This window comes from Pan paniscus, chromosome 12 (assembly GCF_029289425.2).
Source record: "Pan paniscus chromosome 12, NHGRI_mPanPan1-v2.0_pri, whole genome shotgun sequence".
Lineage (NCBI taxonomy): Eukaryota > Metazoa > Chordata > Mammalia > Primates > Hominidae > Pan > Pan paniscus.
This window is the reverse complement of record NC_073261.2, coordinates 79,619,585-79,636,698: the sequence shown is the minus strand read 5'-3', so window position 1 is coordinate 79,636,698 and position 17,114 is coordinate 79,619,585. Positions and strand designations below refer to the sequence as shown.

The 17,114-nt window shown below is 37.0% G+C and overlaps 1 protein-coding gene across 20 annotated transcripts in view; it reads left to right on the top strand.

The window, feature by feature from the left end:
• The window catches only part of SOCS5 (suppressor of cytokine signaling 5), a 177,225-nt gene that overhangs the window by 54,909 nt on the left and 105,202 nt on the right, over positions 1-17,114 (top strand). For 4 of the 20 annotated variants that reach the window (XM_003822663.5, XM_063594971.1, XM_034953068.3 and 1 more), the window contains exon 2: positions 4,927-9,072. The exons of 13 other annotated variants lie outside the window; for them this stretch is intronic. In XM_003822663.5, the coding sequence (XP_003822711.1) occupies positions 4,939-6,549 (1,611 nt within the window). In that variant the 5' untranslated portion in view covers positions 4,927-4,938 and the 3' untranslated portion in view covers positions 6,550-9,072. Of the gene's footprint in view, positions 1-1,487; positions 1,627-4,402; positions 4,803-4,926; positions 9,073-17,114 lie in introns of those variants that run through there. 3 more of the 20 variants (XM_063594968.1, XM_063594967.1, XM_063594970.1) reach the window with 2 other exon arrangements.

The following is a 17,114-nucleotide window of genomic DNA, read 5'->3' as shown; positions in this document are numbered from 1 at the left end:
GTGAGTCAATACAGAAAAGAGAAAGCAAGTTTATTAAGAAAGCACAGGAATAAAATAATGGTTACTCCATAGGCAGAGCAGCAGCATGGACTGCTTGACTGAGTATACTTATGGTATTTCTTGATTATATGCTAAACAAGGGGTGGGTTATTCATGAGTTTTCCGGGAAAGGGGTGGGCAATTCCTGGAACTGAAGGTTCCTCCCCTTTTCAGACCATGTAAGGTAACTTCCTGACATTGCTGTGGCATTTATAAGCTGTCATGGTGCTGGTGGGAGTGTCTTTTAACATGCTAATGCATTATAATTAATGTATAATGAGCAGTGAGGACGACCAGAGGTCACTTCGGTTGTCATCTGGTTTTGGTGGGTTTTAACTGGCTTCTTTACCACAATCTGTGTTTTATCAAGGGTCTTTGTGACCTGTATCTTGTGCCAACCTCCTGTCTCATCCTGTGACTTAGAATGCCTAACCCCCTAGGAATGCAGCCCAGTAGGTCTCAGCCTTGTTTTTCCCAGCCCCTATTCAAGATGGGGTTGTTCTGGTTCAAACACCTCTGAAAGAGCCAAGGCCTTTTCTTTCAGAGGAGGTCTACTAGTTATAGATCCATATTGTCTGTATTGGGGAAGCCATGCCCATAATGTATCATGTAAGATTCCAGTTTGGGTTTTTTTAAGTAGAACAAGAATTTAGGCTCTTCAGATGAATTCTTAGCTTAAAATCCTTATAGATCTTTACAATATTTTTTCCATTTCTTTGAACTATTTTCTTGGCCTCTACCTAATTCAGCAGCAGAAGTATTTCACTTTTATTGAGTATTTCAGAGTCATTCAACTTTATAAAACTCCCCACTCTTCCATACTTCATTAGGTTAGTTGACATTTAATTAAATCACATAGTTACACTAATATAAATGGCATGAACAGGTTTGGAACCTAACATAACTAAAAGTGTAACTCACTGCTGGGAACTGGAAGTGTCTGGGTATACTAGATTAGAGGACTGCACCTTTTTTTTGAGTGTACATGGTCTACTGTATTAATATATCATGTACACTGTAATAGTGTAACTCTAAGGTTGAATTATATGTTTATTTTTTACCCACAAAATAGCAATTTTATATGGTTCAACCTAATATTAAATAACAGTATAAAGGATAAATGGCCATCCAATTAGATAATAATAGATCCTGTCACAATATGACGTGTAAATAACAATTAAAAATAAATCATTTTTAAAAGGCCAGGGGATTCTTAGATTATTTTAAGAAGCTGTAGTTATGACAGCCACACATTCCTGAAATTCTGGGTCAGTTTTACTGTCAAACGTATTAACTTTTTCTAAAAATTATTGAAATGCCACCAAAATATCAATCAAAACTTGTCTCCTAAACTGCCTCTTGTGCCTGAATTTGATACAGAAATACTTTTAATCAGTCTACCTGTCCCAATTTTTGTTACTGTAACTGAAGGACTTTCTATTGGAAAGGTGTTACAGCTAAGAAGTCTAGATAGACTGAAGAAGAGGAAGGATTTGAGTTGTCACATTCTTCGTCTTTATGGCATTCAGCATTAAGAATATAACTGTTACGTTATAACTGTATATTTTAACAATATAACATAATTAGGTAAGTATAATAGTTCTCTCTCAATGTATTCTTAAAACATGTTAAACTTAATTTATTTCTCATAAAGCATGGGTTAAGTCCCATTGAAATAAACTCCTGGGAACTATTTCAATTATTTTGTTTTGTGTAAATTTTGTAATAGATACTAGTTGGCATTAAGAAGGACCATTGACTGTACTATTTCATTTTTGTATATGTAAACTTATGTAGTGATGGAATTTGACCTAATTTTCCATAATTCTAATTTGTAGCTTATCCAGTTAAATATAATTTTTCAACAAAAGCTATTTAACTTCCAAAAGCATTATAAAATCAGTTTTAAATTATTATTCCTTCGAGGAAAGAATAACTTTTTAGAAATTTGCTTTGGATAGTTTTAAGAACAGCTAAGCATGTGTAGAAATGTAAGAGATTGTAATGGATGATAAACTTTTATTCTAGAATCAATGCAATTGAAATTTAACGCTTTTTTTAGCCCTGTATAATTTCATATAAAACCATAAAGTAGTAGAGTTGTAATTTAGATCTCAAAGGGTTTCAGCTCTATCTTAAAAACATTTCTAAAAATTTAACAAAACAAACAAAAGAACTTCGAATCTGACATTGTTAATACCAAGATAGTTGAAATGCCTTCCTGATTGTTATGTCGACTAGTCTGTGAATTACTGTCAGTATTTTTTCCTTCCTAATATTAAAGCTGCCCACATCACATTTCACATGTCAAGAAAAATCAACTATCTTTCTCCATGGAGTAAGATGCAGTCTGATAACATGCTCCAGAATAAGAATAGAGAAATAACTAAATTTCATGCTCTGTGAAACTGAACCAGGGGGTTCGGTGTTAGAAACTGCATTTTGTGCCCTGGCAAGTACAAATGTTTTCTGCATATCACACTAATTCATACAACTTATAAAGAACTATATAAGGAGATGAGTGGTTTTAGGTTAGGTCACTTTTTAAAAGTTATTTTTTGGGTATAATTTGCTTGTCAGAGAAGTATCTTTAGATAGCTACAAAATTTATAAACACGGAGAAGAGAGTTAAATTCTTGGACTTCTTGAATATGGCTCTTCTAGTGTCTAGAGTGATGTGGTTTATCTTAAATAGGTGGATTAGGGTCAGTAAACTTTTTCTGAAAGGGGCTAGATAGAAAATATTTTAGGCTTTGCAGACTACACGTGGTCTCTGTCAGATGTTCTTCGTGTGTGTATGTTTAAATGTAAAAATTTTTCTGAGCTGGGATCCCTTCAAAAAACAGGCCACGGGCCAGATTTGGCCTTCAGGCTTTGGTTTGCTGGCCCTTGCTCTACATCAGTAATGTTCAATACAAATATAACCTGAATCACATATGTTACTTTTAAATTTTCTAGTAGCCACATGGTGGGTGGTGCTGTTTTTTGTTAAGAGTCTTGTAGTGACATTTGACCTTGAAACTACAAATATATGAATTAGGTAAAAATAAAAACTAACTTTAAAATAAATGAGAAGAAACTAGGCTAGAAAGGGGCTAGGATATTGGAAGAGAACATCTACAAAGATAATGGAGTCACCAAGAATACGGCAGGAATTCGACTGTATTAACAGGACTATGGGCAAGGAACGGAAATCTTAATTTAAGAAGAAGAATAAATGATAACAAGGCACGTGAAGTTCAAATGGCGTAAATCTCATAAAAAATGCTTACGAGAAAGATTTTTGCAAGACAGAGGAGGCCGTGTTCTAAAATAGACTTTACTGAGATTTAACAGTTCTGTCTAATACATTTTATTCTAATATATACCAACTACTGTACAAACTTCCTATGTGCCTGACAGTGTGCTTTTAATAAAGAATTAAATCATCTGAAAGTACATTTTATAATATCATGGACATTAATTTTCTGTGTTGTGTTTCCATTAGTCCAAGAGCCTTTTCTGTGAGAAACTAATGGGAAGACCTATAATTCATTCTAAGAAAGTTTATTCTCTGTTATTCTCTTATTCCTAGTTAACTTCTTGAAAATATAAGCGTTTATGACAAAAATAATTAGTTGAAGTTATGGCAAGATCAGCTGAAGTTTTCTGCTATCATAATGTGACAAAACCAATTGAATTTTAAGTTTAGGTTTTTCCATTTCTTCTAATGTTGACTTTTAGCTACTGAACTAGACAGTGTGCCTGTTGATACTGTAGTCTTAAAAGAATTTATTTGTAAAGTATCATACACTGCTTTAGATTTTTTTTAAGGAACAAGAATAAAGATGCCAAATTGTATGTTTTTGGTTTTTGTTTTTGCGAGTACTACAGTATCATAGCCTTTCTCTATTACTTTATTACAATTTCCCAACTCTTCCAGGATTAAAGAATTGGGAAGTTTAAAGACACCTTTCCTGGCCGGGCATGGTGGCTCACACCTGTAATCCCAGCACTTTGGGAGGCCGAGGCCAGTGGATCACCTGAGGTCAGGAGTTTGAAACCAACCTGACCAACATGGTGAAACCCCGTCTCTACTAAAAATACAAAAATTAGCCGGGCGTGGTGGTACACGCCTGTAATCCCAGCTACTCGGAGGCTGAGGCAGGAGGATCATTTGAACCTGGGATGTGGAGGTTGCAGTGAGCCAAGATCTCACCATTGCACTCCAGCATGAACAACAGAGCAAGACTCCGTCTCAAAAAAAAAAGGAAAAAAGACACCTTTCCTAAATATTACATTCTTTTTCTTTCTTTTCTACTCAAACCGCTTCTTCAAAATCATGGATAAATTTGATACATTATAGGGTGGGAGGGAAGATATGGGTTTTTTACAAGTGATGAACACACTGTAAACCTTAGAATTGCAAGGAACCAGTTAAGTAAAATTGGGAAGATTGCTACTAATGAAAGGTTTTTGAACTAATTTTAATGTGTTACACAAATGTTCTAGTTACAACTTTTGAAAAGTTGAATACAAATGTGTTTCAACAATATGGAACATATTTTGCCTTTGTAATATTCAAATTAAGGAGACAGGTTGAAGCACGGGAAAAAGAAACCAGAGTTTGAGAGCGTTTATTTTCTTTCACCTGAGTTCAGAATATTCTGCCTGAAAGGACTTGGGAAGTAATGACTGGCTTGAACAAGGTCAGTGCCTAAAAGGCCCGGTGGCCTTCCTGCTGCCCAACAGAACACACGGCCTCATCACTTCAGCAGGGCAGTGTAGGTGAACGCTTGGCCAGTATCACTGAAATTCTGGACGGGAAGGGGTGTGGGCACTGCCTTAGCTACCTTCACATGCTACTTTGATTAATTTATTTTTCTCTTTTTGCTGTTTTGTCTTTAGATTTTATAATCAATGGATAAAGTGGGAAAAATGTGGAATAACTTCAAATACAGGTGTCAGAATCTCTTCGGTCATGAGGGAGGAAGCCGTAGTGAAAATGTGGACATGAACTCCAACAGATGTTTGTCTGTCAAAGAGAAAAACATCAGCATAGGAGACTCAACTCCTCAGCAACAAAGCAGTCCCTTAAGAGAAAATATTGCCTTACAACTGGGATTAAGCCCTTCAAAGAATTCTTCAAGGAGAAATCAAAATTGTGCCACAGAAATCCCTCAAATTGTTGAAATAAGCATCGAAAAGGATAATGATTCTTGTGTTACCCCAGGAACAAGACTTGCACGAAGAGATTCCTACTCTCGACATGCTCCATGGGGTGGGAAGAAAAAACATTCCTGTTCTACAAAGACCCAGAGTTCATTGGATGCTGATAAAAAGTTTGGTAGAACTCGAAGTGGACTTCAAAGGAGAGAGAGGCGCTACGGCGTAAGTTCTGTACACGACATGGACAGTGTTTCCAGCAGAACTGTAGGAAGTCGCTCTCTAAGACAGAGGTTGCAGGATACTGTGGGCTTGTGTTTTCCCATGAGAACTTACAGCAAGCAGTCAAAGCCTCTCTTTTCCAATAAAAGAAAAATCCATCTCTCTGAATTAATGCTTGAGAAATGCCCTTTTCCTGCTGGCTCAGATTTAGCCCAAAAATGGCATTTGATTAAACAGCATACAGCTCCTGTGAGCCCACATTCAACATTTTTTGATACATTTGATCCATCTTTGGTTTCTACAGAAGATGAAGAAGATAGGCTTAGAGAGAGAAGGCGGCTTAGTATTGAAGAAGGGGTTGATCCCCCTCCCAATGCACAAATACATACATTTGAAGCTACTGCACAGGTTAATCCATTATATAAACTGGGACCAAAGTTAGCTCCTGGAATGACTGAAATAAGTGGGGACAGTTCGGCAATTCCACAAGCTAATTGTGACTCGGAAGAGGATACAACCACCCTGTGTTTGCAGTCACGGAGGCAGAAGCAGCGTCAGATATCTGGAGACAGCCATACCCATGTTAGCAGACAGGGAGCTTGGAAAGTCCACACACAGATTGATTACATACACTGCCTCGTGCCTGATTTGCTTCAAATTACAGGGAATCCCTGTTACTGGGGAGTGATGGACCGTTATGAAGCAGAAGCCCTTCTCGAAGGGAAACCTGAAGGCACGTTTTTGCTCAGGGACTCTGCGCAAGAGGACTACCTCTTCTCTGTGAGCTTCCGCCGCTACAACAGATCCCTGCATGCCCGAATTGAGCAGTGGAATCACAACTTTAGTTTCGATGCCCATGACCCGTGTGTATTTCACTCCTCCACTGTAACGGGACTTTTAGAACATTATAAAGATCCCAGTTCGTGCATGTTTTTTGAACCATTGCTTACTATATCACTAAATAGGACTTTCCCTTTTAGCCTGCAGTATATCTGTCGCGCGGTAATCTGCAGGTGCACTACGTATGATGGAATTGATGGGCTCCCTCTACCCTCAATGTTACAGGATTTTTTAAAAGAGTATCATTATAAACAAAAAGTTAGAGTTCGCTGGTTGGAACGAGAACCAGTCAAGGCAAAGTAAACTCTCCGGTCCCCAAAGGGTGTTAACTAGGTCCGCTTTCATGTGCATCAGACAGTACACCTATAGCAAGCACACGTAGCAGTGTTAGGCTTTTTCATACAGTATGTAAGCTTAGTGTTAGTATCTGTCAGATGCTACCTGCTGTTACTTATTCAAATAAACATGGTGCCTATTGGAACAATAGAGGATAGAGCTACAGGTGTTCAGTAAGACTAAAAAAACATTTTGCCTATTTCGCTAACGGTTTGGTTTTTAATGGCTGTAGTATTTGAGTGAGGCAACTCTGGGGCATTTGTTATGAAGAATTCTATTTCTTACTGAAGAACAAATTATTAATATTGGATGAGTATTTCAACAGTGTGACTAATGTTTGAAATTATTTTTTCTAAGAGTTTTTCTATAACCTTCCAAAAGTCGTGATGTTTGTAGTTACTATAAATCAAGCTTTGGAAGTCCAAAAAGAATAAAAGACTGCCTTCCTTTTAGAAAAAAATGCAATTTTCTGGCCACAAGGGCATAGTGCAGTTCACTTACGTGTTGATGTAGTTTATAATCAGACGCCTTTTCTCTTCTGCAAAAGGTACTGTTAAGTAAACCAGATTTTCTAAATAGGCATTCTTAAAATTTCAGACTTACAAAGCTAGTAGTAGAATTTTATTGAAAGGCCTAGGTATTAATTTTTTAAATGAGTGCTTTAACTTAAAACAGGCGTTTGGAATAGCTGCTGCAATGTAGTCTTGCGTGTGATTTTTTTTTAAGTTGATGTGCAGTCTAATTGTTGTTTCATAAAAGTTGGATCTGTTCCTATGCCCAGGATGATTTTGTGAACCGTGAAGTACGTGAGACTAGAAGACGCCCAAACAAGTCAGATAATAGTAACTACAATGGTTGCTGATGTTGAGATTATTGTTGAACTATAATTAATAATTTGGATGGCAGAATTTCTCTTTTTTGTAAACTCTCATAACTGAATTGCTTAAGTATAATTTATAGAATTTCAGTGCAGTTAATTCTTAATGGAAAATCTGAAACCTAAATTGCAGATTTAAAAGGTACTGTACAACCATTATATCTGTAAATAACTTAGCACCTTTTTGTCACTTAGAATAATATGTACTACTACTTGAGTGAGCGCTTTTGGAAGTTATATCAAGTTCTAGTGTTTGCTTCTTAGTAACTGAACTGAATTTACAGTTCTGTCCTAGACATTTTGCACTAAAGTAGCCGAATCCACTCTCATGTCTTTTCGTTAATGTGCTCTGTACCACTGGTGAGTGCTCCATAGTTTCCTTACCTGCTGCTACAGAATGTTATTTTACATCCCTATGGCTATTGCCAAGGCTACAAAAAAGGAAAGCTATATTTGTATGCAACACTAACCTTTTGACTGCTAATGTATGTTTCTGCTTGCTGTGCCTTGTTATGGCTGCTTTTTTTGTGCTAATAAAGTATGTTTGGTGTTCTCCTTGTATATCTGCTGTTTTATACATTTGCAACAATTTCTCTTGTAAATGGAATGGTTTGGGGTTTTTAAATAAGCATTAACTAACAGTCTTTCTATAGTTAATGCAGAGTTACTGAACAGTCTAATATTGACTTATCAGAATAAGCTAACTCTAAATTTAATGCTCTACATCTTATCAGTCATAATTATATATACTGTGGAACAGTATCTGTAGTTACTGCAAATTACTGTACAGTTTAGGTTATAACAGAAAACTGACAGAGAAGTAATAAACCTATTGATTTCTCTGCTTATAAATGAAAGATTGAAACTATCCAATGACATATTATAGTAAATGAGTATCTGTAACCTCCCACTGCATCAGAAGCAGGTTAAATGAAGTCTTGTGAATTTGTAATAGATCAGTACCATTTATTGGTTTGGGGACCATCTTAATTAAAAATAAATGCCCAAAATGTAGAACTTTAACCAAAGACTTGTCCCTTTTAAAGCAAAATGGGGATTGAAGGGACTTATAATTTCTGTTGTTTCTAATTAAAGTCCCTGAAGATCATATACCAAAGTGTTTGAGAACTTCATCCAAACCTACTTTAAAGCATTATGTGCAATTAAGTTGTTATGACATAATTATATTGCATAATTGTTGGGTCTTTTTTCTTGAGCTTATAATGTACCTGGAAAATAAACCTCTTGAGAAAAAAAAAAGTTCATACTGATTATTGGAAAAAGACTATATATGTGAGCAAGATTGTGTTTTAGAGAGGAAACTTGAAACTCCAAGAAAGCACTTGATGTTTTTATATGCTTGTAGCAAATTGATGTTCTAACTGTAGTTTTATAGAAAGTATTAATGCTTTTATGTATTTCAAAACTTTCATATGTTAAATGGAAATTGTTTTAAATGTGTTTGAGTTTATGTAAGCATGTATACACTGTGCTAAAAGTCACATGTTTCAGTTTGTGTATAATATTAATATGCAATTTTTGGTTCAAATTTTTGTCTTAAAATATTAGTGGCTTACATTTTAAAAAAGAAAAATCACCAGCATGAACTTGCACCTAAGTCTATATTCACTGTGTCCTTTTCTGAATCCCATTGTAGCCTGTCAACTAAATTTGAGTGTTAACGGTCTTTTTAAAGTGCATTTAAATACAAACCAGGAATTTCTTTAGAAGTTGAGATACATCTTTATAGTTGAAATAATTAACCCAAGAAAAGGTTGCTTTGATTTGTACCCATTCTCATTCATTCTCTTCATTCCCTTACACACACACACACCTCTCCCTTCCCCATACGTATAAGTGGGTATTATATATTTATGTATGCACATATATACATTTATGTTGTTAATATTACTTTAGATGGCATTTCCACCTGATACAAAAACATTTAGAGATCTTATTCTATAGATATTACCTAAAGAGTATTCTTGTACTATTCAAATTTTATTATCTGCACTAAAAGTTTAGCCTTGCTACTTTAGCCTTGTTTATAATACAGTCACCTTACAAAGAGAAAGAGTTCATCTGTATTTTGTTTTCTGGCTAAACACAGTACAAAATATTTGAAGAAAAACAGCTTGGATTAAATAGTTACTAAGAGTTATAATTAAATTTATGTTTCTTAGACAAAACCTGAGCCCAAATAATCATTCTCCACACACCAGTCTGTTTTTAGCTCTTATGTTTACGTAAGATTTATAATGGCTAGAACCGTAAGAACTGATACTTGAATTTTAAGCTTCATTTGACAAAATCGAAAGCTTAAGAATTTTTTTATTTCACATTTCGATCTGGTTGCTATTTATGTTTATTTCAAAGCTTGCTTTTCTCTCTGGCACTGAACACTAATTTGGTGAGTTTTATTGAGACTGGTCTTAGATCTCTTATTTTTATAGCAAATACTGCTTTTTGGTAGAGCCAAAGAGCCTGTGAGTGAATCAGGACCCTCCTTTTTTTTTGTTTTTTGTTTTTTTTTTTTTGCGACAAGAGTCTCACTCTTGTCACCCAGGCTGGAGTGCAGTGGCCCGATCTTGGCTTACTGCAACCTCTGCTTCCCAGGTTCAGGTGATTCTCCTGCCTCAGCCTCCTGAGTAGCTGGGATTACAGGCGCCCACCACCACGCCCGGCTAATTTTTGTATTTTTAGTAGTGACGGGGTTTCACCGTGTCGGCCAGGCTGGCTGGTCTCGAACTCCTGACCGCAGGTGATCCACCCACAGCCTCCCAAAGTGCTAGGATTACAGGCATGAACCACCGCGCCTGGCCATAGGACCCTCCTAAGAAGGATACAGAGCCAGGTCTGTCTTTGAGAGTGTTAACATAGAGCAAATAGCACCAGTTTGTTTGCTTACCTGTACCCCAGCACATACAGTTTTACTTTGATGAGATTAGATAGAAATGCATACCAAGGGCTGACTCAAGGGTGAGAAAGTTTCCAAAGAGGGCAATGCTGCTTGGTCCGTGTGCATAAAAGCTACATATTTTTGAGGCTCTGGTTTTGTTTTATAATTTTGCAACAGCTGATCCAGAACATAGGCTTTTAAAATAGTATATTCTAAAGAGGTTTGGGGTGGAATTTTTGTGGGAGGTAGCTGGTTATTTATGGGGGACGGGAGGAGAGGTTGCTATTGCAAAGTATAGATGAGTTGGAGCAACTGTTTTGTTTTCATGCCCTGGACGCTTGATTGAACATTAAGACTCTCTTCAGCCATGCAGTCAACAAATATTTATTGAAGACCCGTGTGCCACTCACTATTTTCAGTAATGGGTGTACATTGGGGTATAAGACAAAGCTTTACTGCCTTCCGGAGTTTATTGAATTCTAGTAGATAAGACAGCAATGAAATGGTAATTTCTGAAGCTATGAGTAAAATGAGGCAGAACATGGTGGTGGAGGGACTGGGGCACAATTTTATAGGGTCGTAACCGTGAATGATACAAGAAAATTAGACCAAGACCAAAGAACAAACGTTCGAGATGAAGAGAACAATAAAACTAGTCCCCAAAGCACATATGGAATTACTCGCTGAGAAAGAAAGAATGCCAGTAAGGTAAGTCCATTGAGTGTGGAGAATAGTAGGTGATGAGGTTTTAGAGATTGGCAAGGGCCTGACCATTTAGGGCTATAAGCCTATAGTGAGGGATTTAAGATGTTGTTTTGAGTGTGATGGGAAGCCATTGGAGAGTTTTAAGCAAAGGAGATGTGTGGTGTGTGGTAAATTCTCTGGTCAGTGGAGAAAAGACTAGTGGAACAAGGTAAGGAAGACTTTTACAGTCATCCAGGTGAGAGATGGTGGGACCTTTGACTGGGGTGATAGTCATGGGGAGAAGTCAGAATTGGGGTATGTTTTAGTGGTAAAGCTGATAAGACTTGGCGATGGATTAGATGTGAACAAGAAGAAAAAGATCAAAAGATGACTCCAGTTTTTGGTGTGAGAAGGGTGATTGAGTTTTGAGATTCCTATTAATAATTCTAACAGAGACATTGCATAGTAGGCAGTTGGATATATGAGTGTAGTGTTAAGGGGAGAAAATTAAAATGTGAAATCACTAGGCCAGGCATGGTGGCTCACACCTGTAACCCCAGCACTTTTGGGAGGCCAAGGCAGAAGAATCACTTGAGCCCCGGATTTTGAGACCAGCTGGGGCAATGTAGCAAGACCCCATCTCTACAAAATAAAAATTAGCTGGGTGGGTTGGCATGCACCTGTAGTCTCAGCTACTTGAGAGGCTGAGGCAGGAGGATCACTTGAGACAGAGCCAGTTCCTGTCTCTGAAAAAATATTCAAAATGAAATGGGGAGTCACTATATTGATAGTATTTGAAGCCACAGAACAGGATGCAACAGCTAGGGATTTTGCATGGGATTAAGAATTTCTTTGGAGGAAATAATTATGACAACATTTCTCTTAGTTTGTCAGTTCAAGATTCTGTATCATTAGTTGTTTTTAAAAGCCATCTGCTTTCGATAGAGGACTTGTCTTCCAAAAACTTTAAGATACTGGAATCAAACCTTGCGCTGAATCTTCAAACTATCCACGTCAAATTTGGTTGTCATGCTTTCCATGTCAAATTTGCTTGTGTATCTTTTTTAGTTTGAGTTTTTATATGATAAATACAAGTTCATTATGGAATATTCAAGAAGTACTAAAGATTATAAAAGAACCAACGAAAAAATGTTCATACTGTTGACTGAATATTTAGACTCTGACCATTCATTCCACAAATATTAACTGAAGACCCGTGTGCCAGTCACAGTTTTAGGTAATGGGTATATACTGAGGTACATTACTACCGCCAACCCTACCCCTGCCCTTTCCAACTCCCGTTTTGAAATTTTCCAGAGGTAACTGCTATTAATATTTGGTACATTCTCTTTCATATTTTTTCATGTATTTTTGACAGTTAAAAAAAATCACATGAAAGATAAAGTTGTACATCTTGAGTCAGTTACCGAAGGGTTTTTTTGAAATAGGATTTCAGTAGAAGATTAAGACCCTTACCTGACTAAGTTTATAAACTGGTGGGGATGTAGGCAATTATATAAATGTATAGTTATGAGAATATATGGAAATAAAGTAATTAAGTAAAAACTGGTTTCACTGGTGATAAGGAAAAACAGAAAAGTGACCCAAGTGGAGTAGGGATGATTGGGAAGGCATTGGGTTTCTTTTATCACGAGAATGAGAATTTCATTTAGCAGAAGATGATGGAGAGGCCAGGTGCAGAAGTAGAGTGGCAGTTAGCAACAGGAGAGGAGCAGGATTGAGGTGGAGGAATCAGGTGATTGTAGCATACACTGGACTGAACAGTGTGAAATTATCTAGGCTCTGCAGCAAGGAAGAATTTAGAAATTATGGCAGCAGGTGTAAGATAGCATATAACCAAGAGGGATTGGAGTTAGGAAGTCCTGTGAAATTTGCCTAGATCAGGTCGCTAGCACTGGAATCAAACAGGAGCACATGAAGAAGAAAAATCAGCATAATTTTCAGTAAGGAAAAACAAGCAGTTCGCTTGCCTAGGAGACTTCTAGTTAAATATGTCATAGTTTCTCCAAATTTAAGCAAATCATAAGCCAACAGTAAAGTAAATCATAAACTTACAGTAAAGTAAGATGTATATTGGATATTATGGATATCCAATTATGGATAACATTTTAGAAGACATTTTAATGCAAAAAATAAATATTTGATCAAATAAGGAAAACTTCATCACTACTAACTGCTTACATAGAGAAAATAGGATGACTTTTCTATGGATAACATTTTAATTATGGATAACTTTTTAAAAGGCACATTTTAATGCAAAAAAATATAAGATTTGATCAAATAAGGAAAACTATCACTGCTAACTATGCTTACGTGAGAAAATAGGAACATGAAAAAAAGCAACATCAAAAAAACTTTTACTTGACAAAAGTGCTGAGAAAAAGTGGCACAATCTTTTTTTTAAATTTTTTTATTTTTTATTTTATTATTTTTTATTTATTTATTTTTTATTATTATACTTTAAGTTTTAGGGTACATGTGCACATTGTGCAGGTTAGTTACATATGTATACATGTGCCATGCTGGTGCGCTGCACCCACTAACTCATCATCTAGCATTAGGTATATCTCCCAGTGCTATCCCTCCCTCCTCCCCCCACCCCACCACAGTCCCCAGAGTGTGATAGTCCCCTTCCTGTGTCCATGTGATCTCATTGTTCAATTCCCACCTATGAGTGAGAATATGCAGTGTTCAATCTTAAATCTTAAGAGGGAGTTACTGAATTTAATCCCCAAAACACTATTATAATTGTAGTTTTTCTCATTTCTCAATTTTACTAAGTATGAAAACTGCTTTGAATTTTTTTAAAATTTATTTTTATTTTTGTTTTTTTTTTTGGAGACAGAGTCTCCCTCTGTCACCCACACTGGAGCGCAGTGGCATGATCTCGGCTCACTGCAACCTTTGCCTCCCGGGTTCAAGCAATTCTCGTGCCTCAGCCTCCTGAGTAGCTGGGATTACAGGTGCACGCCACCACGCCCGGCTAATTTTCGTATTTTTAGTAGAAATGGGGTTTCTCTATGTTGGCCAGGCTGGTCTTGAACTCCTGACCTCAGGTGACCCGCCCACCTTGGCCTCCCAAAGTGCTGGGATTACAGGTGTCAGCCACTGTGCCAGCCCTTATATTGTCTTTGTTACCTGGCTTAGAGGGGTTAGATAACTTGTCTAAGGCCGTAGAGAACGTTAGAGCTAGTTTTCAAACACTGGTCTGAGACCAGAGCCTAAGTGCTGATCCACTATACTTTGCTCTTTGAATTCTAATTTTATCAACCAAATTAACATTTCTTTCAATGTTTTGTTCTCTTTTATTGTACTTCAAAACAATAGGCTATACATAACTGATAAAAATGGATTCTAAACCATTGGTAAAAGAATTGAAAGAACTGGCCACTAGAATCTCCTTCATTTATCTTCTGCAGTTTATTTGGGGAGTGCCCCTGCCGATTTCTCCAACCTTAATCTAGTACAACTGTCCCCCTTACTCACCACTCTCCTGACACTGGCCGCCTTTCAAAGCTCCCTCATTCCAGTATCTTTCCCACCTCAGGGCCTTTGCACATGCTATCCCTCTTGAAACTGTCATCTTCCCACTGTTCCTTGAAGCAAGGTAGATTCCTTTCATTCTTTACACCTAAGCTTAAGTGCCACCTCCTCAGAGAGACCTGCTCACGCCATTTAAAGGAGATTGCCCCCTATTCTCTTATCTCTGCCCAGCCTCTGTTTTCTTTATAGTCTGTATTACAAAAACTTGCACATATTTATTTGGGCTTTTGGGTTTTGACTGTCCCTCTTGAGAAACTCTGAGGACAGAGACCATATCAATCATTTGCTGTTTTATCCTCAGTGCCTAGGATAGTGCTTAATACAGAGCAGGTATTTATTAGATTGGTGCAACGTTGCAGTTTTGGCCATTACTTCTAATGTCAAAAACCAGAATTTTGCACCAACCCAATATTTGTTAAATGAACGAATAATTAATTCATTTGTATTTCTCCTGTCTACCCACAAAAGTCATGAAACCCTTATTGCTTGTCCTTCTAAAATCTAGATTGCTTCACATATTTCCACAATCTCCCACTTATTCTATGAAAAAAAAAAGATTAATCTGACATGAATTATTCTTGGTGAACCCATGCTGGTTCCTGGAGATTACACTTTCTCCCCTAAATACTCACAGGCCCTACCTTTAATAATCCATTGCAGAATGCTGCCCAGGATGATGTCAAGTTCATCAGTCTGCAGGTTGTGGAACCACCTGACTCCCCTTATTTAAAGATAAGAATCACCTCTCTCTGGTCTTCCAGCCTGCCTTTCATTTGCCTCAGCACCTCTGATGACAACCTGCAGAGACTTTATTTGGAGACACTTAGTTCTCTGGAAGAAACTAATCCAGGCCAGGATATTGTAACATACTTATAGTAACTGTGTTTTTTTCTAGAATCCCTTCACCCATTCAGACCGTTGATTCCTTCTTGCCAGCTTTTGTTCTGCCTTTTTCCAGAAAAAGTAGAAGTGTAATAGGAATTGGATAGCTGAGCTTTCCATCATTCATCAACATTATATCATTTACCATTTCCTTTACAGTCTGTCTCAGACATAACTAAAACCCTGTGTGTGTGTGTTTATTATCAAAATACTTTCCAAAGGTAATAAGATCAGATATCTTTATAAGTGCATTTTAAAATGTGCCACAGCTGTCTAGCAAAAACAGGTAATTCTAAAATAGTTCCTCTGGAAAAGCCTGCATTTTAAGATAAAATACAATTTTGTAGCTGCTATAAGTACAACTAGATATTTAAAAGAATGCAAAGTGGTATTTTTCACTGAAGTTAGAAAATCGAAAATTTGCCACATCTGAAACTTTAGAAAGTGTTTAGGAATAGGCCGGGCACAGTGCCTCACACCTGTAATCCCAGCACTTTGGGAGGCCAAGGCAAGCGGATCACCTGAGGTCAGGAGTTCAAGACCAGCCTGGCCAACATGGTGAAACCCCATCTCTACTAAAAATACAAAAATTAGCTGGACATGGTGGTGGGTGCCTGTAATCCCACCTACCTGGGGGACTGAGGCAGGAGAATTGCTTAAACCTGGGAGGCAGAGGCTGCTGTGAGCCGAGATTGTGCCACTGCACTCCAGCCTGGACGACAGAGCGAGACTCTCAAAAAAAAAAAAAAAAAAAAAGAAAAGAAAAAGAAAAAAAGTGTTTAGGAGGAGATTTCATATAAAAAAAAAATCTAGATGTGTTCTCTACCTGAATATCCAGAATACAGGGCCTGAAGAGTGATAAAATTAAATGGACAAATCTGTTTTTCCTTCTTCACCTGTTTCCTCAATCTTGTTTTCACACTCAAATATTTTTTCTCCTTTATACATTAAGAGATTTTTTTATGTATACATATTCTTTTTCAAATTTCTTTGGGTAATTTCTTGTGAATTCCAACACAAAAGAGGGGTGCATGTGTATTATAAATACAAAAATAAAAAGTGATTGCTTTTATACTAGCACCTTAAAACCATTTAGAACTTCAGTAAAACTATGAAAAAGTGCTGCTTTGGAAATGGAGAAATATTCAAAAGTATGGTGTGATGTTTTCAAGTGGATTGTGATTATAATCTCAATTTGTTGATCTTGACCTCTAGTGGACAGGTGCAGGCTTACTCTTTGTTCAGTCTTAGTAAATGAGGCTCAAGGGGACCCTATGTTCACATCTGAATGGATGAAATGTAGGTATGGGTACTGTGTCCTCTCTTGCAGTATGGGCACAAAACTGTCTTTAAAAAAGAGACAAGTAGATAACTAACATGTCGATCTTCCTGTGATGAATGGAGAAGCCTGTGGATAATACACAGAACAAATGAACGCTGGAAAACACTAAGGCTCATGTAATTAGAGGTAACCGTATCTGTGAAACTAACTACAGGTCCTAAGTTATATGATACTGAAAGTCGTTTATTTATTTTTTAATGAAAAACAATACCCTTGAATAAACCTTGGATGAAGTTTTATGAGATCTTTGGGAGTTGAGGTATGTTGGGGTTAGGCAAATTGGG